Raw genomic sequence first — 24,700 nt, 5'->3', positions numbered from 1 at the left:
ATATTATCCCAAGAAATTTGCATTCATGAGTAATGTCATTGTACTATCATCTATCAGGAGTACTTGTATAGTCTTTTATAGAGGCTTTTGTGTTTCTTCCAGAAGACTCAGTTTCTGATCTGTAGCTTGTAACAGGAGCCTTTAGGCAAGCATAAAGAAAAAGCAGAAACTACTGTGGAGGTAAGACTGAATAGTTAAGGTTAATTTATTTTAATAGCCATCAATATCAGAGTGGAAAAAAGTAGAATCCTCTATTAAGGCATATCAGTTTGTAAAGATTTAATGAATAATTACCTTAGAATAAGAACATCATGGGTGACGAGGGTACTGACCATTTTCAGAGTCTTGAATTTTTATACCATAGTGTATTATGATTTTCCCCAGTTGTCTCAATCTAGATACTTAGATCTAGAGAAAAAATATTTTAACTATTTTTTAAAATAACAGCTTTATTGAGATAAGTTTCACTTTTAAAGTGTACAGATCACTGGTTTTTAGTATATTCAGAGTAGTACAGTCCTTACCACTATTTAATTTTAGAACATTTTCACCACTCCACAAAGTAACCCTTTACCCACTAGTATTCACTCCCTATTTTTCCCTCTAATCTACCTGGCAACTCCTAATCTACTTTGTATCTATACAGATTTGCCTAAGATATAAAATCTTTTAAAATTATTTTTGTTTATTAACTGGGCAGTTATTTACCAGTCATTGGTAGAAGAACATGAATATGCTCCTTTTTTAAAAAGGACATAATCAGTCTATTGTGTTTATATTAATAAAACGTCACCTATATATAATTAATTGACTAAGGAACTTACCTATTTGATGTATTACATTTTTTAAAAATCTTGTGTTTAGTAAAAAAAACAGCTCTTATATAATAGTATTAAGCTAGTTCAAAATCTAGAGAATGATAAGCACTCCTAATTATTTCTGTTACCTCTTCTAGGTATTTCTCAAGATCACTAGGTTAGTATCTGATACATTACCAGGTGTTCAATTAAGAAAGTTTTTTTTATTTTGGTGATAGAGCTGGAATTAGAATCCAGCTTTCCTCCCGTGAAATCTCCTTCTCTTTCCATTATACCACACATGCTTTCCACATGTGTCCAAAGCTGACATTTCAAAGGGTTTGGAAACAGTTCATAGTGTGAATCGTTGTTCTCTGTTTCCTCTTTCTCTCGTATTTTTTGTAGCCATACAAAAATGTACAAGTGTAAATCTGCTATTATATGAATGCTGAAATGATAAGTAAGCTAAGGGAAAATAAAGAAAACAAATTTTAAAAGCTTGCAATGTTTTATATCTCATAACAAATATAAATGACCCATATTTCACACTTAAATAATGTATGTAAAGTAGGACACAAGTTTATGGGCATTTTTAGCATGTTTACTTTGTTTTTAAATAGCTCTAGTTAAAATGCTAAATATGAAGCAGTGATTTCCAGATGTAATTTTTTTTATGCTTTAACGAGCTCACGTTGAAGGAGAGGTGCAGTAAAAGAAAGGATAAACACTCATAGATTTTTTTTTTTTGTCATTTGTGTTTTAAATTTTATTGTGGTATAAATATAGATAGCAAAGTACACAATACTTAAATGTATAACTTGATGAGTTTTTACAAGTATGTATAATGTATATATAGTAATCACCACACAGATTAATATACAGAATATTTCAATACCTCAGAAGTTTCCTTAATACTCCCTTTTTTGTCACTTGCACTCCTGCAAGAGGTAATCACTATTCTGACTTCTGTTATATATTGGTTTGTCTGTTTTCGAAGTGCATATACATAAAATCATACAGTACTGTCTTGTGTCTGGCTTCTTTCACTCCTCATTATGTCTATAAGATTCCTTTCTATTGTTTTTTGTAGCAGTTGTTAATTTTTTCTTTGTAGTATTCTGTGATATAAATAAAGCATAATTTATATATCTATTTGCCTGTTGATAGAGATTTGTTATTTATAATTTTTTACTATTATGACTAGAGCTGTCAAAAACATTCTTATACTTGTCTTTTGGTGAATATGTGCACTCATTTTCTTGGATTATAAGGTTTTATAGTTTATAAAAGTTTAAAACATTTTAATTGAAATAGCCAGAATGCCAAGACTGCCTCATAAGCAATTTTCAAGTCTAAGTGAATATTACCTCTTTGATTTTATAATAGAAGCTTGGGAAAATTCCAGTGACTTTACAGCCACTTTAAGGTCGTATCATATGCCTCTTCCATGATGCAAGAGTTATGGGTATTATACATTCAGTGATTCAGTAAGTAGCAAGGTGCCATGCTAGGCGCTAGAGATACCTCTGTAAAAGACAGTCATACACCCTGCTTTCACCAATGAACAAACGAGTCATTTGACATAATGTACGGAGTGCAACGATAAGAGAAATGAGAACTAGCAGAGGAGTACTTAGAATGAAGCATCTCACCTAAACCTGGGTAGTAATGGGAGACATCTTGTAGGAAATGACATCTAAACTGCATCCGAAATATTGAATTGGAATTAGCCAGGTGAAAGAGGTGTGGTGAGGCTGGTGACGTGAGCTGGGCATTGAGAGATTTTAGGCACTTTTTAAGTCTTGTAGACTTGAGAAATTGAAAGTAGCTGGGTAAGCAGAGGGAACCATTGAAGATTATCTTTTTATTATAGAACACCTCAAATGTATAAAGAATAGAATGAATCCTCGTATACACATCCCACAGTTTCAGCAGTTACCAACTCATGGCCAATCTTATTAAGACCGTGTCCACTATCCGTAGTGGATTATTTTGAAGCAGATTTGAGATATATCATATCATATCATTGAAGATTTATGGCAGGAGAGTGACATGATCAGTTTTGTATTTTAGAAATTACACATACCTGGTAATTCTAAATTACCTTTAAAATGCCCACACCATAGTTTAGTTGTTTTTCATTTGCTGCCATTTATACATAAACAGTTACCTTTCTGCATGTACTATTTGTAGTAGTTTGCACTTTTTCAAACTATAGTGTTTTGGAAGTATGATTAAATTATGTATTCATCTTTCCATGTGTATCAGTTGGTTTATTTGCATTTTAAAATACTATTAATGAATATTTTGGTTTCTATCTATAAAAATGTCATAATCAATATAAAAGTCAGTTTGTTTCTAGGATTCAGTCTCCATAGTAGCAAAGATACTAGTATTTGGAAGGAAATTAGATTTATAGTTTTACTATGAATCTTTTTTTACAGATTCAAGTTGAGGAATTGTTTTGTGGTTTGAGTTTTGTTACTATGTATGGAAATTTGGTTTTTTGTTTGTTTACTTAGTGTTTACTTTGTTGGTAAGAATTAATATAGACTGGCTGGGCACGGTGGCTTGTGCCTGTAATCACGGTATTTTGGGAGGCCAAGGCAGGCAGATCACTTGAGGTCAGGAGTTTGAGACCAGTCTGGCCAACGTGGTGAAACCCCCATCTCCATAAAAATACAAAAATTAGTTGGACGTGATGGCGTGTGCCTGTAATCCCAGCTACTGGGAGGCTGAGGCATGAGAATCGCTTGAACCTGGGAGGTGGAGGTTGCAGTGAGCTGAGATCGTGCCACTGCACTCCAGTCTGGGTGACAGAGTGAGACAAAAAAAAAAAAAGAAAAATACATGTAGATAGATAGATTGCCTTTTAAAAAATTTTTATTTTTTTCAGATTAGGAAAAATATTTGTATTAAATATGACCAACAGTACTAGTTTTGAATAAAATGTTTTCTACAGATAAGTTTAAAAAAATAGTATGACCCCAATCCAAAAGAAGGACAGTGACAAACAGGCAAAGTATGCAAGCAATATAACAGGCAGGGAAAATTCAACTTCACTAGGCATCAAAGAAAGTAAAATTTTTGACTTATTAAGCTGGCAAAAAAAACCAACTAAAATTCCACCACGAACATTAGTAAAGTTGTAGTAAAACTAATGCGTTGATTCACTGCTAAAGATGATCTAAATTGCTGCAGCCCTTGTGCAAAGCCATGGTGATACATGTCAAAATTCATGAGCATGGTAATTTCTGTAGACCAGAAATCTCACTCTTAAGTAAGCTCCATATCAAGAATAAAATTCAACCAAAGAATAACTTCATGCTTAAAAATGCTTGTTGCTGAGTTATTGGCAAGCAGTCAAATGCCCAGCTCTATGTGAATTATTTGATATAAAAGAACTTGATCAAATAAATATACAGCCATGAAATGTATAATATTTAAGTACAAAATACAAATTGTGGTATGCACACCAACTAAAATTTCTGAAAATACATAAGCACAGGAAAGGGAACATACAATAAAGGAAAAAGTTATGATTCAAATGAAGAAATGTTTAATTATTTGATACTGATACAGTATTTTTTAACTTAAAACGAGACAGCTCCTTATGTGCCTTTTGAGATTTCCCTTTAAGCCACATGCCTGTATTATCTATTAAAAGAATTATTTTTTAGAAATAAAAATAAAAAAAGAATAATTTGGCCGGGTGTGGTGGGTGGCTCACACCTGTAATCCCAGCACTTTGGGAGGCTGAGGCAGGCGGATCACAAGGTCAGGAGATCGAGACCATCCTGGCTAACACGGTGAAACCCCGTCTCTACTAAAATTACAAAAAATTAGCCAGGCGTGGTTGCGGGCGCCTGTAGTCCCAGCTACTTGGGAGGCTGAGGCAGGAGAATGGCGTGAACCCAGGAAGCGGAGCTTGCAGTGAGCCAAGATTGTGCCACTGCACTCCAGCCTGGGCGACAGAGTGAGACTCCATCTCAAAGAAAAAAAAATTTTAAGAACTGTACGCATAGGGACAAGCCGTAAGCTGCACCAACTGGATCCTAGATCCTCTTTCCCCAAGGGCAGCCCGTTCTTGGTTCTTAGATTGCTTTTATTTTAAAACTGTAGCTGTCTATGAGCCACTAAGTTAAAAATACCTTCCTGTAAGTCAAGTGTTTCTTAGAGCATTTTAGTTTAATTCTTTTTTTGAAGAAAGTGTAGTAGATGGTAACTATTGCAGTACTTTGGGATAGCACTGTATTTATTCATGCATTCATTTTGTGAGAATCAGTGATTTTAATCTAAGAGGTTTGCAAACTTCGGCTGCTAATAATGGTTCTTACATTTTTAAAGGAATGTTAAATGAAGAAGAATTCGCAACAGAAACCATATATGGCCTGCAAATGTAAAATACTTACTATCTGGGCCTTTATAGAAAAATTTTTCAAGTGCTTATCTAAATGAATATAACATAAATCCTTGGCATATGCTTTTTTCTTTTGAAAATCTTTCTGTAAGATTTGTTTTAGAATGATATTTGAAAATTAAAATTTTCCTTCTATAGAGAAGATGGCGAATTAGAAGATGGTGAAATAGATGATGCAGGATTTGAAGAAATACAAGAAAAAGAAGCAAAAGAGAATGAAAAGCAGAAAAGTGAGAAAGCCTACAGAAAATCAAGAAAAAAACATAAGAAAGAGAGAGAGAAGAAAAAATCCAAAAGGAGAAAACGTGAGAAACATAAGGTTAGTTAGAATCTACTTTTTATTCTTTTGATAAATTTTTATGAAATATAAGATACTGAAAATTAGAAAGTAGAAGTCATTTTATTATAAAACATATGGATTAGATATTTTCATTTATGTGATTAAACTTTCTAAACAAAGATTATATGAATTATCTTAAAGATTTAAAAAGTAATTAAGTTAAATCTTTTTTTTTTTTTTTTTTGAGATAGCGTCTGTTGTCCAGGCTTGTGTGCAGTGGCACAATTTTGGCTCACTGCAGCCTCGACCTCCCAGGCTTAGGTGATCCCGCACTCAGCCTCCTGAGTAGCTAGAACTACAGGCGCACGCCACCACACCTGGCTAATTTTTTATTTTTAGTAGAGACAGGGTTTTGCCATGTTGCCCAGGCTGGGCTCAAACTGCTGGGCTCAAGTGATCTGCTGACCATGGCCTCCCAAATTGCTAGGTTTACAGGTGTGAGCCACCACACCAGGCTTCAAGTGAAATTTTAATGCAGATTGAAATAAATAATATTTTAATTGATGGAAGATTGTATACATGGATATTGGAAGATTAAGGAAAGAGAGTTTCATTCTCTACAGATACAGATTAGCAGCACTGGCATTGTCCATCTATTTATTTACTTATCCATTTAGATGTATGATCAAATGCTTACTATGGAAACCTTTATGCTGTATGCTGAGGGTTACAGTAGTGAGTGAAATAGGTGGCTCTGAAAGAGATTACATTGCAATGGGAAGGAGAGAGGCAACACACAAATGAAAAACAAATGCTATCAAAAAAACAACAGGGTACTAGATGGAGAATTATGTGGATTGGGGGTAGGGAAGAAGGGGAACCTATGCTGACTGAGAAATCACGGACAAGTTGGCAGCAATGGAGGAGCAGGTTTTGAAACTCCCTGAATTTCCTCCATTAAAATCACATCAATTAGGATAACACAACCAAAACCCATTGACAACATCTACAAAAAAGGGAAGAAACAAGTTATCTCTAATAAACCTAAAAAATACAAATGATTGGAGCCAAACGATAGACAGCAACAAGACCAGTGTAGCAACAGCATCAGTACAAATGAAGCAGAGGGAAAATAAAGGGACTTCCAGAAACCAAGTTGCCAACAGATATTCACCTCAAATGGTCAATGCCCAGCACGGAAACCTCATGGGCCTGAGAACAGCAACAGAAACTGGGAGGGGGCTATGCTATCACCAGTTAATGCATGAATATAAGGTGACCACAGAAGTTGGATGGTGCTGAAAAGATCTGGACCTGATGAACCCCAAAAACGAATCAACCAAATTCCTTTTTACGACAGAGTCCCACACTGAGGAGGTAACAGCTGGAAGTAAAATCTACATTGAGAAACAGGCATATAGGGCCAAGGAAAGAAATAGTCAGATAACAAATGGGGGAAGGAAGCAGAAGAGGCATAGCTCAGAAAATAGCCATATTTTTGAATACTTCATGCTAACAACTGAAGAGATAACCCTAGAGCTGTGAAGCTAGGAAAGCTTTATTGGCCCATTCCATCCATTTTTTTCACATGAGAAGCAAGATAGGACTATGGTCACATTCCATAGTTGTTATTGTAAGATAAAAGAGAATAATGGAGAGTAAGTCTTCCAGAAAAGAAAGCATGCCCACAAAGTCTATGAAAAATTTAACCTAATATTTTAAAATGACAAAAAATTAAGAAAACAATATAAGCTATGATCAAACAGCGTAGAATAATAACAAAACAAAACAAAAAGGAAGTACTTAATAAAGTTATGAGCAGAAGTGAATGAATTAGAATGAAAACCAATAGTTTTTTTAAAAAGATCAACAACATATATATCATTGACCAAACTAAATAATAAAAAGGAAAAGAAAAATAAATGTATATATGCTGAGGGCAAAATAACTACCAAAAAGGAAATTAAAATCATAAGAAATTTATGTATATAATTTTATGAAAATAAATATTAAAAGCAAGATGAAATGGAAAATTTTCTAGAAAAGTACTACCCAACAAAATTAATTCTAGAGAGTCAAAAAGTCTGAGACTTTTTGGAGTTTGTAATCTACCCTACCAAGAAACACAAAGACCAAATCTTTTCAGAGTATAATTCTATTAGTATTTTTCAGGTGAAAGGTTTTCCTTAGAGCTAGAGCTGACTTCTGATGGTGACTGAGCAAACTTGGCTTTTAAATAGACACTATTTATTTTAAATCCTAGCCAAGAATGATTAGATACTTAAAGTTGAAGCATTTGACAGCATAGTTATAAAAATATTTCTTTATATCACCTATCAAATCAACAAAGACAAAAGCAATAAAATCATAAAAACCAAACTGCAGACCATTTAGGAACAAGATGGAGGAAAGCAATTTGTCTTTCCTAAAATAACATTTCAGGATGGGTTAGAGAAAAACAGAGCCTTCTCTTGTAAGAGCATCAGAGTTCAATCATTTCAGCAAATTTTTACTGAGTTCGTACTAGATCTAGATGCTAGGACTGCAACAATAATAATACACAGAGCTAGTGTTTTCATTGCTAAGAAATGTAAGAACTCTTTAAAGAGAATGCTCAACTTGGGAAGGTAATCATTCTGACCAGATGGAGGAGATTTGGTCCCATTTTTTTTGAAATTGTATTAATACTTGAAAAAGCTTACTCTTGATATCAATTATCATTATACTTGACATCAATAATCATTATCAATTACTTATGCTTTTCCTTTCACTTTTGTTCAATTTTGTGGGCCAGATTTATTTTATTTTTGTAATTTGTAATGTTTTGGTATCTTTTAGTTTTAGGGTACTCATGCAATAGAATAAGAACTCCAAAGCCATTTTAGGTAAAAACAAATTAATACATACTCTACTCATGTTCTATGACCTTTTTTTCGTGATCTAGGAGCCAATTTTACTGTCTTTAGGTTTAGCTTAAATGTAGATCATTTTAGAGCACAGGGGCAGAATATTTTTCTGTTTAGGTCAAAGGGATGATGAGGAAAATGTCATAAAGTCGCTGAGCAGAGAGGATGATATACTTCTCAGAAAACCTCAGTGAAGTTGGAATGGTGGTGGCCTTTGGGGCAAGAATTTTTCAGTAGTACTTCAGAGTCTCCTGGAATAATATAATCTACTGGTTGGTATCTCTGACTGAAACAAGCTTATCTAATTACTAGTTAAATTTTCTTCCTTTTGCAAATGTAACATATTTGTCTTTCCCCTCCCTTCAGCATAATTCCCCATCTAGTGATGATAGTTCGGACTACAGCCTTGATTCAGATATTGAACATACAGAAAGTTCCCATAAAAAAAGAACTGGTTTCTACAGGGATTATGACATTCCATTTACTCAGGTATTGCCATTTTTTTTGTTTTGTGATAAAACATAGATAGCATAAAATGTACCATTTTAACCCTTTTAACTGTACAATTCAGTGGTATTAAGTATATTCACAGTGTTGTTCAATCATCACCACTTATCCATTTCTAGAAATTCTTGATCATTCCAAACAGAAACTCAGCACCTATTAAGAAATAACACCTCGTTTTCCCCTGCCCCCAGCCCCTGAAAACCACTATTCTATTTTATGTTTCTATGGATTTGCCTATTCTAGGTATTTCATGTAAGTGGAATCATACAGTATTTGTCCTTTTGTATCTGGCTTATTTCACTTACCATAATATTTTAAAAGTTCACCCAAGCTGTAGCATGTGTCAGAATTTCATTCCTTTTTAAGGCTGAATAATATTCCATTGTATGTATATATCACATTTTGTGTATCCATTCATCTGTTGATGGACATGTGGGTGTTCAGGAAAAAAAGCTTCTACCTTGTGCTATTGTGAATCATGCTGCTCATGAACATGGGTATACAAAAATCTTTTTAAGACTTCTTTCAGTTTATTGGGGTATATATTTAAGAGTAGAATTGCTAGATCATATAGTGATTCTATGTCCAACTGTCCGAGGAACCACGAAACTGTTGGAGTTGCAGTGGCTGCTCTATTTTACATTATTTACAATATTTACATATTATTTACATTACAATAATGTAAGTATAAAAATACATTTACAATATTTACATAATGCCTGAGGGTTTCAATTTCTCTACATCCTTGCCAATGTGTTTTTTTTTCTTTGTTTTCTTTTGGAAACAGAAAATGAGTATGAAGTGGCATCTCATTGTGGTTTTGAGTATTGCCCTTTTAAGAGAAAAATTAAACTTTCAATTTTATTCTTTCTGATATTTTATCAGACATAGGCTATAAATTTGAAATCTTTGAACATAAAGAATACATAATGTATTAGTTTGCTAGGGCTAACATAACAAAATTTTATAGACTGGGTGGCTTAAGCAATAGAAATGTATTTTCTCACAGTCTGGAGTCTAGAAGCCCCAGATCAAGGTGCCAGCAGGGTTGGTTTCTTTTGAGGGCTGTAAGGGAAGGATCTGTGCTAGGCTTCTCTCCTTGGTTTGTCACTGGCCTCCTTCTCACTGCTTTGTCCTTACATGGTTATACTCTGTGCACAGGAACCCCTGGTGTCTCTCTCTGTCCAAATTTCCTCTTATTGTAGGGACATCAGTCAAACTGGATTAGAGCCCACTTTAACAGCCTCATTCTAATTTAGTCACCTCTTTAAAGGCCATATCTCCAAATATACAGTATTTTGTGCTAGGCAAGTAATGATGCTTCTCAGAGTCACTAGGAAGTATTTGGATCAGTGTGCACTTACCTGAAAAGCCCCAGAGTTTCTGAGTTCTCGTTTTTGCCAGTCTGTCACTGTTCTGGTCTATAAGAGCACTATTTTTTCTCCTAATTTGGTGTTCCTAATCTCTTGTGAGTTTAGAAACCAAAATACTATTTTTGTTAGAGTTATTTCTATAGTCTGATTCACTGTTGCCACCTTTACGGTTGAGATTGCTAAGTGACCATTAAATAAATGAGGTTTTATTAAAATATCTTCTCTTAAAATTTGAAAAGAATTATACACTAGTTAATAATTTTATCTAGTTAGGTAAATATCAGAATGTTTATAAGGTCAATATGTCCAGTGATTTTAGTCAGTGGTTGTTGCTATTTCTCAGAACATTTAATAACTATTCATTAAAAATATTTTTACCACAAATGACAAAACTTTTAATTCAGCAACACTGATATGTAGTTAGATTTATCCTTTAGAAATATTCAGAAGTCATTTGGAGACTCTTACAATGAATGAAAAGATGCTAAGGATGGGCATTATTATTTCAGGTAAGAAGACATTTGAAAATATCAAGTAATGAGACAGGTTCTGGATTCATAAGTTATCACTGAAAGTAACCCCAAAGAGGAAGTTCCGAATATTTAAAATAGTGGCAGCATTACTGTAATAAGTACATAGCCTTCTGTGTGACCACTGTGGGAGGCAAGATCAATTTGTATGTATAAACAGTAATGCAGATGTTTTAGGTATCTCACATTTTTTAAACATTATGCAGTTATTTATTGTTAATAAATATGTATTGTTAATATTACACTGACTATTATATATCCCTGTAGACATCCTGTTACTATTTTTGCTTCAAAAAAATCAGTTAAAGAAATTAAGAAAAAGGATGGTCTTTTATATTTAACTACATTTCATTTCCAGTGTTCTTCACTTTTTTTGTAGATCTGAGTTTTAATATGTTACCATTTTCTTTTAGCCAGATGCACTGCGTCGTTTAGCCTTTGCTTAGCATATCTTATAGCACAGGTTTGCTATCAAATTCTCTCAGCTTTTATTTATTGGGCCAATGTGTTTATTTTATCCTCATTTTTTATAACTTTTCATTTTGTCATAATTTTAGGCTTACAAAAAAGTTGCAAGAATGGTGCAGAGAATTCCTGTATATCTTTCATCCAGATTCCCCAGTTAACATTTTACCACATATGCTTTACCTAATCTTTCTTCTCTAGTCTTCTCTTCTCTTCAGAGAGATCTAATTTGCCTTTATTTATTTATTTATTTGAGACAGGGTCTTGCTCTACTACCCAGGCTAGAGTGTAATTTGCCTTTAAACCCATCTATTAAGTATTTTTCGTATGTAGAAATTTGGTTTTTTAAAATCTTCTAAGTCATTTTTATAGTTTCAAGTTTGCTGCTGAAATGCTTATATTGTCTTTTATTTGAAAATAGCAGACTTCAGATATAAATTTCTATATCTGAAGTCTGTATTTCTTTTTTTTCTTTTGAGACGGAGTCTCACTTTGTTGCCAAGGCTGGAGTGCAGTGGTGTGATCTTGGCTCACTGCAACCTCTGCTTCCCGAGTTCAAGCGATTCTCTTGCCTCAGCCTCCCAAGTAGCTGGGACTACAGGCATACGCCACCACACTTGGCTAATTTTTGTATTTTTAGTAGAGACGCGGTTTCACCATGTTGGCCAGCCTGGTCTGGAACTCCCGACCTCAGGTGATCTGCCCACCTCTGCCTCCCAAAGTGCTGGGATTATAGGTGTGAGCCACCGCGCACAGACTGAAGTCTGTATTTCTATTGCCTGTTATTTTTTGCTGGTTCTCTTTCATGTGATCCTATCTCTTCATAAGCCTATTTCTGTTTTCAGTTTTTTCTATTCTGTACTGAGCATTTTGTAGAAATAACTTTAGGCCTAGGATGATGTTCTTTTCCTTCAGAAAGGATTTTTACTTACTTCTGCCAGATTTCTGGTGACCCTTACAAACTTTATTCCAATTTCAGGATTTGAGACTTCTGAGCCACTCAGATTCCTGAAGACTGGGTTGCAGTCTCTGATTTGCATTTTGAGATCCCCTTATAATTGAGGATGGGGGTTACTAAGCTTCCACCTTTTCCAGACTCTGGACTCCACCTTTTGTTTCCATAGACAACAGAGACAGTCTAAAGTGCTGTTGGATCTTTCACCTGGTTCTTCCTGATAGGATGATACTCTCGGAGCAAATGCAGCTCCAAATGCTGCCCACTTCTCAGGATTTTCATTTACTACATGGGTATTGGTCTAGTAATCCTTCACTAATTTGTTAGCTGTCTGATGTCTACAAACGGATTTAAGAAAAATATTTTGTCCATCTTTTCTACTTTTTTTAAGAGAGACAACTAGTCTGAATTACCCAGTCTGCTATTTACAAGAAGAGAAAGTTCAATACCATTTTTTCCATATATATGTTTTACAGTTGACTCACTGAGAATTAAGATTATATCCTAACTACATCTAAAAATCCTTTTTTCTTAGATAACAAATATCTGCTATGTAACTTCTACAATTACAGGGCTAAATTTGAATATACTGTTAACCCCCCAGCAGTTAAATTAGAGAACTTAATTTAGCTTCCTTTTTCCTCATCTTTTTTCAAGGCCTCTTTTTCCTTTATTTGTTTCTAGTGATTGCTGTGGGACCTGTTTTTGTTTTACAGAAACCAAATCTATCCCTACAGACATTCTAGCAGTTTGTATAGCCAAATAATCAGTCGTCAAAGTGATTAGGAAAGCTATCTATTTTTGTGGAATTTATTGTCTTTTTCATTTATCTTCTCTTGGTTGGACTTGAAAAAATACTTGCTAGACGCTTGCCCATGAGTGCATTTTGTTCATCCCAGTGATGACTGTATGAACCATAAGGAATATATGAACCACTCTAGAAAAGCGGGGCTGCTCTGTATCCCTTCATTCATTTCATGCTTCCTGGAAAACTCACACAACATGGTGTGAATGCGAATGTGAAGGACCTTAGGAGTCCACACTGGAAGTCTTTCACCACAGAAGGAGCCCTGGGATGCAATGTGCATTCTTAGGGGACTATTAAGAATATTTATAGTTGGGAATCTAGGGAGGAGGTAAATGAAAATTTAGGGATAATTCTACTTAAGGTAGGAACATGGAGATTATTTTGATAAAGCTGTGCCAACCAGAGAACTGAATTAATGTTAAGAATTTAAAACTTCTATGAGAAGCATCTAATCTCCAGAGAAAAATTTATACTCATCTATTAAAGTAATCTTCAATCATAAAGTGTTGAAATATATCAAGTATTAATATAGTCACAGTTTTAATAAAAGGAAATGTAACCATCATTTAACTAGTTAATTTAATTTTCAACTTAATCTAAGCAAGTATTTTTTGTTTTGCTTTAGTTTTCATAATGGCTTTTAAAAAATGTCAGAAACACTGTGTTTTGGCTACAATCATAAATTCCCTTTTGAACTTCTGAAGTGCTAGACTAAGAATGGAGTTTATAAACTTTAAAAAGTACTACTTAAAACAAATCAAAAATATGATACAGTGTTTTTAAAATTTAAAATTGATGAGTGAATTGGTTTTCTTGATTAGTTATGCATTTTTTCTCTTTTATAATTAGAAAGATCTAATACTTCATTGCATTTCGTTAAATACGTAGTCTCATATTGGTATTTTGCCAGAGTAGTATTTTATTTTATTTATTTATTTATTTATTTATTTATTTATTTATTTATTTTGAGACAGGGTCTCACTGTGTCACCCAGGCTGGAGTGCAGTGGTGCGATCTTGGCTCACTGCAACTTCCTTTCACCTCCTGGGTTCAAGCAATTCTCCTGCCTCAGACTCCCGAGTAGCTGAGACCACAGGTGTACACCACCACATTCAGCTCATTTTTGTATTTTTTGGTAGAGACGGGGTTTCACCATGTTGGCCAGGCTCTTCTCGAACTCCTGACTTCAAGTGATCCACCTGCCTCAGCCTCCCAAAGTGCTGGGATTACAGGTGTGAGCCACTGTGCCCGGCCAGAGTAGTATTTTAATATCACATTTAAAATGCACTAAGCTGGCCAGGTGCAGTGGTTCACACCTGTAATCCCAGCACTTTGGGAGGCTGAGGCGGGCGGATCACGAGGTCAGGAGTTCAAGACCAGCCTGGCCAACATAGTGAAACCCCCATCTCTACTAAATATACAAAAATTAGCCGGGCATGGTGGCGCACGTCTGTAGTCCCAGCTACTTGGGAGGCTGAGGCAGGAGAATCACTTGAACCCAAGAGGCGAGGTCGCAGTGAGCCAAGATCATGCCACTGCACTCCAGCCTGGGCAACAGAGCAAGACTGTCTCAAAATAAATAAATAAAATAAAATGCATTAAGCTAAAGATGAATTACTTGGTTTGGATTTGTCTAGATACTTAAGTTGTAATTATGTGCAATTTTTTCTCGCTTTACTAAAAAAAATTGACAGAGGATACAATAGAACTAATAAAAATATTTCAGTGAATAGAGACAGACCTGAATACTGTCATTTAATAAACTTGTAGTACTAAAGTGTATTCTTTGTTTTCACATGCTTTAGTAAGGAAGCAATAAAATTAATAATGTTTGTTGTAATGAACAGTTTCTAATGAGCAACTTATTCACTAGATGTTTTTCACTATTAGGGAAAGCTCTGTTTTTTCTGTTAGATCCTTGATATAGACATTTTCTTTTTATAAAATTTTCCACAAATACAGTTTTTTTATTAAATATAATGTAATTTGAGAATTTTCCAGTATTAGGAGAAATAGTATGTTTTACCACACTCTTCCACCCCAAGCTATTTAACTGCCTTTTCCCTATTTTCAAAAAAGCCCTTTTCATTTTTTGGAGGAAAAATTTATATATGATGGTGTGTATTTTTACTTTTTCCTGTGTGTAAGATACTGAGACATAGAACATAGAAAGCAAAGGCTAAAGCATAAAGATTACAATATTTAATTATCTCAGGATAACATTTAGGCTTTTGAAGTTAGTGTTAAGTAGTATCATAGATAAGTACTAATCAAGAGTCGGAACTTATAACTATCTTTTCTCCTTTCTCCAAACTTGCTGGGGGGAAAAGGATGTCCTGTGCTACTGTCAATTGCTATATATAATTGAAAAATCCTGATAATGATTGTCCATTTTCATTTAGCGTGGACATATATCAGGAAGCTACATGACATCAAAGAAGGGTCAACATAACAAAAAATTTAAAAGTAAAGAATATGATGAGTACAGCACCTACAGTGATGACAACTTCGGTAACTACAGTGATGACAACTTTGGTAACTACGGTCAGGAAACAGAGGAAGATTTTGCCAATCAGCTGAAACAATACAGGCAAGCTAAAGAAACCTCAAATATTGCTTTAGGGTCATCATTTTCTAAAGAATCAGGGAAAAAACAGAGAATTAAAGGAGTTCAGCAAGGTAAGTTTGAAATTACAGTCTGTCTTAGAATGTGAGAACCTTATTAAAACAGTCAGCTATGGAGTAAAAACTTAGAAACTTATCCCCGCTCAAGATTAGCTTGTTCTTGTGGAACCTAAATTAATTTTCTTTTATTTTGTAGACCTTGAGAACAGAATCTACAAATATTTCAATCTGTATGATACACGAATATTTCAGTTGGAAAGATACTCTAATGATTTAAAAATACATAAAAATGCAATACAACTTTCTTACATTTTTCCCCTTGCTTCTGTATCATGTCAGTATACAGTTGTCTCTGTTGCTGTATGTATTGCTTTAAATTTAGACCAGCTGGGAAGCTGTTCTTTTATTAGGCTTTAAAATACAGCAGTCATTTTTGCTAAGCAAATGTGCATGGACTATGAACATCCTTTAAAATTGGAGATAAAAACAATCTAAAGACATTTCTGCGCTGATCACCTGTTTATCTGCAATATTGTATTATATGGTCCCTGGAGAGACTAGGACAAGTTGCCAGCTCTTGACAATAAGTGAAGAAACTATGAGTCATTTAAGGCTCAAATCAGCCTTAAGTATTGGCTAGTCAATATATCTGCTTCAGGAAAAGTGGAGCAATATGAGACCGAAATGAAGTAGTGAGGAGCCACACTCTGTATAACTACCCTTTAATTATCTTTGCATACAGGAATCAGTTATGAGTAAATTTGGTTATTTCTATGACTTTATTTTTTCTCGATTTCCTAGCAAAATATCTTTGAAAAATATGAATGTAGGCTTTAGCTGAAATAAAGGGAAAATAATTTTTCTACACATATGCGGTTGTACTGAGCAAGTTTGTTCCTGTAGCCTAGATGTTGTGGTATCAGGGATCATCCCACTTGGACAATAAGGGTAATGCAAAGAAGTCTTGCTCATCCCTTCCCACCTGGGGCTTTTCTTTTCGAGCTCCTACTTGTTTGTGCTCTTAAAGAACTGAGTATTGGCCAGGCCAAGGGCTCACACCTAAAATCCCAGCTACTCAAGAAGCTGAGGAGGGAGGATTGCTTGAGCCCAGGACTTCAAGGTTACAGCGAGCTATGATCTCACCACTGTACTCCAGTCTGGGTGACAGAGTGAGACCCTGCCTCTAAAAAGAAAAACTAATTTTTGTAATTTGGGTATCTTTTTACATACTTTTAAATACTAAGTTTTTCAAAAACAAAAGAAGTATAATTTTTCCTGGAGATATATGTATATATATCTACTCAAAATTACCAGTGGAAATTTGATTTGCTACTAATTAACCACTGATACTTACAAAGTCTTCCTTAAATAGGAATATAATATTTGATTCTCTTAAAAACAGAAAGCCTTGTTAATGATCTTATGCTAAGGAAAATTAAAAACAATAAAACTTGATTTTGCTTCTCTAGCCATGTGTATCCTTGTTCCTTGCCTTCCTGTGTTGTTCACATCCCTTAAGAAACAGTACCAAGGAGATAAGATATAAAGATTTAATTTTTTCATTGAATCTAGAAGGAAAAAAAAGAATGCACTGTATATTATAGACTATTAAAATGTGCTGTTCCTTATAAACTAATAAATTGAAAGGTATGCTGTTTTTCTTTTAAATTTAAGTACATTTTAACTTTTCTAGGTATTGAACAGAGAGTTAAAAGTTTTAATGTTGGTCGTGGACGTGGCTTGCCGAAGAAAATCAAACGAAAAGAACGTGGGGGAAGAACCAATAAAGGGCCTAATGTGTTTTCAGTATCGGATGACTTTCAAGAGGTACTAAGAATTTATATATAAGGAGGGGAGGAGCTTTCTCATCTTTTAATTTATTTGATGGCAAAGAAAGCATTGTGATTTTAATGATACTTCTCTAGTAAATGAAAAATTACCAGCTCAGATAAAATGAGTATCAATAACCTCCAAAAAATAGTTGTTAATGAGTTGTGAAACTTAATTTACAGATTTCGGTGACTTTGAAATAAAATTATTATGTTTGAAAGAACCTCAAAATAAAATTGATAAGTTTTAAAGCAAAAATATATCCTCTATTAGTCTTCTTTTGTGCTTTTCTTTCCTAGGAATCATCTTCCCCAGATGTAATTGGCAATGAAATGCTAATAGCTCAATATGTAGGGGGGACAAGAAGGGAGGCATTGGTAAATTAACTTCCTTTTTAGAGTTGAAAAGATTGAAAGAGAAGAAAGGGGAATATAAATGGTTGGAAAGGTGAACTTACGTATGTTACATGTGGTAGATATTCAATAAATATATGTCAAATTGAGGTGAACTCATGAACTTTAAGCTTGTAGTGACTCCCTGGATTACAGTGGTCCAATTCCTGTATTCTACTTCTGTTCTAGTAAGATTTGATTGAATTATACAGGCAATAGTGGGTCATTAAAAGCTGCAGCTTTGGCTGGGCACAGTGGCTCATGTCCGTAATCCCAGCACTTTGGGAGGCCAAGTCGGGCAGATCCTGAGGTCAGAAGTTCAAGACCAGCCTGGCCAACATGGAGAAACCCCATCTCTACAAAAATACAAAAATTTGTCGGATGTGGTGGTGCACGTCTGTAGTCCCAGCTACTCGGGAGGCTGAGGCAGAAGAGTCGCTTGAACCCAGGAGGCAGAGGTTGCAGTGAGCCGAGATGGCTCCACTACACTCCAGCCTGGGTGACAGAGCAAGACTCCATCTCAAAAAAAAAAAAAAAAAAAAAAGCTGCAACTTTGTGTGAGAGCTGAGAGGAATAGCTATATACTATAATTTGAAAATGCTTGGTTTTCTGATCTCTCAGTTTAAAGATAATGGGCAGAGATTTCTTAATATGCACTCCTTAGTATACTGTTTAAGGAGATGTTAACAGATGTGACCTAAAAAAAGAAGTTCAGACCCAAATAAATTTGCAAAACCCAGCACATGCCATCTGCTTTTGGAGAGTCTCAGTTGACATTAATGTAGTAAAGCTTCTGAGCAGCTTAGGCAAAAAGAAGCTTATTTTGTTCAGCCATCATTTACTCAACTACAAACTATTTTTTTCCCTACACACCTACTAACATTCACTGAGCCACTCACTGTTCCATGGAACAGCAGCTTTGGAATTATTATGGTTATTATTTTAGAATTTTGGGGTGACTAAAAACCTGCCTGTCATCTTCTTAGACACCAGTAGACCTTTAGAATATGCTGATTTCCCTAACCCAAACTAATACAAATGCTTTCTAAGTAAGCATGCTCCTATACCCAGTTCTTACACCCTATACCTTTAAACAAAATTAGCTTCCAGGAAAGTGTGACTTTGAGCAAGTTATACCTGTCTCTTTGCCTCAATTTGCTTAATCTGCAAAATGAGGGTATAGTATTAAGTTAACTCTAAGGGCCCCATCAAGCACAACATTTTAGATGTCTGTAGATCTGGGCTATACCTAAAAGATAATCATGTAACAGAAAAATCAAGATAAAAATACATTATCAATCATGTCAGTTTATTGGCTATCATGAGAGACATTTCTTATGATTCCAGAAACAACTGGGAGTGTGCCAGAGCCCAAGGAAGCAGTTCATGTTCAGAAATGGTCTGTAGGTGGCCCATCCAGAATAGCATGAACATGCAGGCCACAGCAGAGTGGCCAAGATAGATCCGTCTCCGTCCTAGGCCTTTCAGAGACTATGAGAGTCTCCAAAGCCAAATCAATTCAGGGGTACCTTCAGATGCATCATAATTTTTTTGAAAAATCAAGAGTAGTCACGAAGAAGCAAACTTTCACTGAATTTTAAAGGCTTCTTCATTTTATTGGCCATAATACTCTTAAATTTTTTTAGTGTTTACTGTACCTATTATATTTTTTGTAATAAATATTATTTTCCTGGTAGATCCTTACATTTCCTCTACCTGATATATATTAATATTTTATGCTGTTGTCTCTTGTATCAATATATCTTCTAAAATAAATAAGTTTTAAAATGACCAAGTACAGTAGGTAGCTTGGTTTTTTTTCTCCCTCCGTCTCTCCCTCTTTCTCTCCTTCTTTCTTATATTGTTTTTTTATTCACAGTACTGTGTTGTAATGCAAAGAATATAGGAGGAGTTGCAAGGCACAATTCCTGAGTTCTGTCAGTCTGCGAACTTGCCATATCTTCTAGGCACTTAATTTTGCCCTAAAAATTTATTTGTTAAAGTTGCTTTAGATTTTCTGTAGTACCTTGATTATAGTCGGGTTTCCCATAGCTGTGGACACTGAGATACTTTCTACTCATTTAAGTGGAACTAAACTAAAAAACAAAACAAGACACTTCCTCACCACAATCCTCTATTAAAACAATGAAACATTATTTGGAAGTAATGTATACAGAAAGAGTAAGTTATTAATGAAACGTTAAGTACAACTTGTTGCATTTTTCAGGGTGTGTGTGTGTGTGTGTGTTGAGATTACCTAATTTTTTTACTTTTTAATTTCAGAGTTATATTCCTCAGGTTGGCTCATTGATTTTTGCATAATTTACTTTCTTTGGCTGTTTATTTTATTTTATAACAGTCACGATTCTTTGTACTGAATGTCTGTGTGAGCTGGTCATTTATATCTGCTTATTCTAAATGAATCTGTAAGCATAAAAATGTTTGTGAATCAAATTTATATAGACTTGAGACACTTTAAATGATTCTGTCAGAGTATATTATAAGCAATTTCATTGTGTTTTCCTGGGGTAAATTAGGTATATTTATATTTTTAAAACGAATCTCTAGGATTATCTGTTTACTTGGTATTCTTGTACCTTTTTTAGAATTCTTACAGTAAAATGTGATTTCAGCTGTGAGTGCTGGGGATCAGATTTCAATTTAGACATCTATTGCCTCAATGTTTGCTGTGAGGCAGTTTCTTGTTTTCAGTAGATTTGAACTTTATGCTCTATCTTTTAGCAAATTAAAAGAAAAGGGAAAACAGAAATCAAATCAGAAGAGTAAATAGTCATTGAACTCCTGTGATGTACAGGGCACAGTGCATGCCAGGTGCTTGAAAAATAATGTTGTTTTTTAGAGTTGATGAATGTAACTCATTACATTTAACATGGCTAGGCATCATACTCTGCCTTGTTACTCAATCTTATACTTAAAGCAGAAGTTGAATAGGGGACTCAGGAGAAGTAAGGAAAACAAGTAGGGCTATAAGATTTCTTTTCCTTTAATTTTCTTAAGTTTTTTTCTTAACTTTTTATATTTAAAAGTTAAAGATAATACACACTGCCTGTTTGTTTGCCCTTTTTTTCCCCCTAAAGAAAGTACAAAATAACCACACACACATAAAATCTCTAATCCTGCCATCCAGAGACATACACTGTAAAATATGGGGGTATATTCCTTTTGTCTTTTTTCCTTTGCCTTTATTTATTATTGTAGAATTGGGATCAATTTTTTACTTCATAAAATATTGTGAACTTTTTTTTTGTTTTTTGTTTGTTTGTTTGAGACACTCTCACTCTGTTGCCCAGGCAGGAATGCAGTGGCATGATCTTGGCTCACTGCAGGCTCCACCTCCCAGGTTCAAGCGATTCTCATGCCTCAGCCTCCCAAGTAGCTGAGATTACAGAGGCGTGTGCCACCACACCCGGCTAATTCTTTGTATTTTTAGTAGAGACAGGGTTTCACTATGTTGACCAGGCTGGTCTCAAACTCCCAAAGTGCTGGGATTACAAGCATGAGCCACCATGCCTGATCTGTAAACATTTTTTATGATCCAAAATTGTTGATTTTTTAATGACTGCATAATATTCTACCACCTAAATGTATCATAATATATTTGACCAGTCTTCTAGTTTTAAATGTGTATAGTGTTTCTCGTTTTTCTGTTTGTTTTACTATGTCGGTATTTTATTATATGAATAGATCTTTGTGTGTCTCCCTGATAATTCTTTCAAAATAATCACAAAAAGTACAAGTTGTATGTCAAACAATATGGATATTTTAAAGTCTTTTTAACATACCTATCAATAATATGAGTGCATATTTTATTGTGTCTTTGCCCAAATTGAGAATTGTGAATTTTTAAGCTTTTTATAATTTAAAAATAGTTATTCATCTTCATTAAAATAGAAAGAAATAGGCTTTGTTTTGCAATCACTAGTAGCATAAGTAGATTACTAGACACACATCTCTCTCCAAATAAATGAATAGCATCAGAATGTTCAATCTTGATCAGTTTTTGTACAATTTGTACTTTTTTCCAGATCAACTTAATCATACATTTTGATACCTATTAATATTTCATATGTTGCATTCAAATGAAATTTTTTTCTTGCAGTATAGTAAACCAGGGAAAAAATGGAAGGTTATGACTCAGGAATTTATTAATCAGCACACAGTGGAACACAAAGGAAAACAAATCTGTAAATACTTCCTGGAAGGGAGATGTATTAAGGTAAATTTATAGAGGTATCATAAGTCATTTTAACTTCCAAAATAATCTTTAAAATTAGTCTTTTGGGGGATGGTGAATTTTTTTCTCTTCACATGTAGTTGTAGTAAAACTGGGTCTTTAAAATGTATCTTGCATGGAAATACCGTACATTAGAGCTCATTTAATTATGTTCTGGGACAATAACATAATTTGTTGAAATCGGATTTGTTTAAAAGACACATAATGCTATGTGGCAAGTACTGTTCAAAGTACAACTAATATTAAATGATTTAATCCTACAGTGACCCTACAAAGTAGTTAATGTTGTTATCCCCATTTTATTCATGGCACCAAGAGGTTGAGTAAGTTCCCATGGTAGCTCAGCAAGAAATGGTGAGTGCTGGTTGCCAATTCAGGCAGTATCCTGTGAGGTCTTGCTCACTGTGCTGCCTCAATGCATGTAGCTACATCCACTGTCTTGGGCAGGAATTCTAAGGGGTCATTTGAGTTATTATTTGTTCATTATTAAAGACTGAAGATAATGACCATAATTTTACCATGAGACACCATGTAGAAAATTCAGCTGTTGTTTCTTTGTTTCTTACCTTTTTTTCTTTTTCTTTTTCTTTTTCTTTTTTTTTTTTGTGAATAGGGAGATCAGTGTAAATTTGATCATGATGCAGAGTTGGAGAAAAGAAAAGAGATCTGCAAATTTTATTTACAAGGATATTGTACCAAAGGAGAGAACTGCATTTATATGCATAATATCCTTTATTTAAAATGTATGTTAAAATGCTGGGGTTTTAAAGCATCATTGAGGTTTTAAAAAATAATAAATATACCCTAGAAAGCCTAGTTTGGTTTTAAATTTAACACATTACATAAACCCCATCTGGTTAAACTTTGTACTTCAAAAGAACAAACTGACTTTTATTCTTTAGAGAAATGAGATAAATGCCCTTTGGAAAAAATTCTGTGAAGGGAAGGTACTTTAATATAATCAGCTTAAAGTGTTTCAAGAGATTGTGCTTCCTGAAGGAGTAGTTGGCAAAATACTTATTTTATTCCATAATTATTTTACTTAAGTTTGGGAGTAATAAATTATCATTGTGAAAATTATAAAAGTCTTATCAAATCTTACCACTCAATGGTAGATGCTGTATATTCTTCCCCACTCTCCCTTGGGAAATATATACATTTAAATTGTATTCCTGCTTCTACCCAAATTGGAATTTCACTATATATGGTGTTCTGGTCCTTTAAAAAAATGTATTCTGCAATGTTTCCATGTTAATTTTCCCCCAAATATCTATCAGGTTTCTCACTACCACTTATGACTAATGAAGCTTTCCCCCACAGAATTGAAACTGTATCACAGATAAAATATTTCTATATATGGATTTTTTTTTCTGGACTTCATGTTTGGCTTCATGGATTTGTTCACCCTCATGTCTGTCTTGCTTTGCTGTGATTATTTCTGCCACAACAGCCACTGTAATATTTGGTAGATTCTGATGTTTATTTTTCCAGATAAATTTTTAAATTCTGTTGTCGTGTTTAAAAAATGTGAAACAAAGAAAGTGAATAAAATGAAAAATGCCTGTTATCATAGATCAAAATGTCAAAAAATGGAACCATGCAATTACCAGAGGAATACATGATGAATTGGAACAGAAAAATTTCCTGTGTCTCAAAATCCAGAATCCAAAAGGGAACAGATTGAAATTTTGACTCCATGAAAAAGCTTGCATTTGCAAAACAAATACATATAACATGAGCTAAATAATAAGATAAATAATAAAGTGAGAAAGATTATGTGTAATTTATATCACTTATGAAGAGGTCATACCCTTAATATATGAGTTTCTAAACATTGAGAAGAAAAATGAGGCAAGAGATACAGATAATTCACAGAAAGAGAAATGCAAATGGTCCCAAAACATATAGAAAGATGTTCAATCTTGTTCCTAATAAGGGGAATGTAATTTAAGCTACACTGAGATAACATTTGCAGCTGTGTCAGGTTTGCAAAAATAAAAAAACCGTGACAGCAAAATTTGTTAGCAAGGATATGAGAAAACCTTGATGCTGACAATGTCAAAATGGTGCATTCCTATGGAGGAGAGCTTGGTAAATGCAATATGCATTTACCCTTTGAGCCAGCAATCTCACGTTTTGCAGTTTCTCCGCAATAGACCTGGGCAGTGATTACTGATGGCTGCTAAAATCATGAGGTGAAAAGTTAATTAGGAACTTTACAATTGATGGGTGGAGCTGACAACACCTGAAAGGACTGATCAGTCTTAACATTACTAAAAAGAAACAACCAGATATTAAATGCCTTTTGATATGATACAGTAGAGAGTATTTGAATACCATCTATCACCAGTATTAAAATTAACAAATGATACAAAAATAAAAGGGAAAGGGGAACTTCTAGAAATCAATAAAAGTAACTTGGGAGATATATTAACTAGATACAATTTGTGGATCATCTTTATGTCCTGATCTGAAGAAAGGAATTATAAAAACATACTTTTTTAAAAGTCTGGAAAATTTGTATATTGGCTGGTTACTAATTGAAATTAGCACATTA

At 34.2% G+C, this 24,700-nt stretch overlaps 1 protein-coding gene across 1 annotated transcript in view; it reads left to right on the top strand.

Annotated features, from left to right (window-relative positions):
• Positions 1-24,700, top strand: part of ZC3H6 (zinc finger CCCH-type containing 6) — a 60,434-nt gene that overhangs the window by 19,331 nt on the left and 16,403 nt on the right. Inside the window, exons 2-7 of the mRNA XM_055241284.2 lie at positions 5,356-5,536; positions 8,770-8,892; positions 15,444-15,720; positions 17,360-17,493; positions 22,009-22,125; positions 22,757-22,868. Of these exons, the coding sequence (XP_055097259.1) occupies positions 5,356-5,536; positions 8,770-8,892; positions 15,444-15,720; positions 17,360-17,493; positions 22,009-22,125; positions 22,757-22,868 (944 nt within the window). The remainder of the gene's footprint in view (positions 1-5,355; positions 5,537-8,769; positions 8,893-15,443; positions 15,721-17,359; positions 17,494-22,008; positions 22,126-22,756; positions 22,869-24,700) is intronic.

Source organism: Symphalangus syndactylus, chromosome 14, assembly GCF_028878055.3.
Source record: "Symphalangus syndactylus isolate Jambi chromosome 14, NHGRI_mSymSyn1-v2.1_pri, whole genome shotgun sequence".
In the NCBI taxonomy this organism is placed as follows: Eukaryota; Metazoa; Chordata; class Mammalia; order Primates; family Hylobatidae; genus Symphalangus; species Symphalangus syndactylus.
The sequence above is the reverse complement of the archived record's forward strand: the minus strand, read 5'-3'. Positions and strand labels throughout refer to the sequence as shown.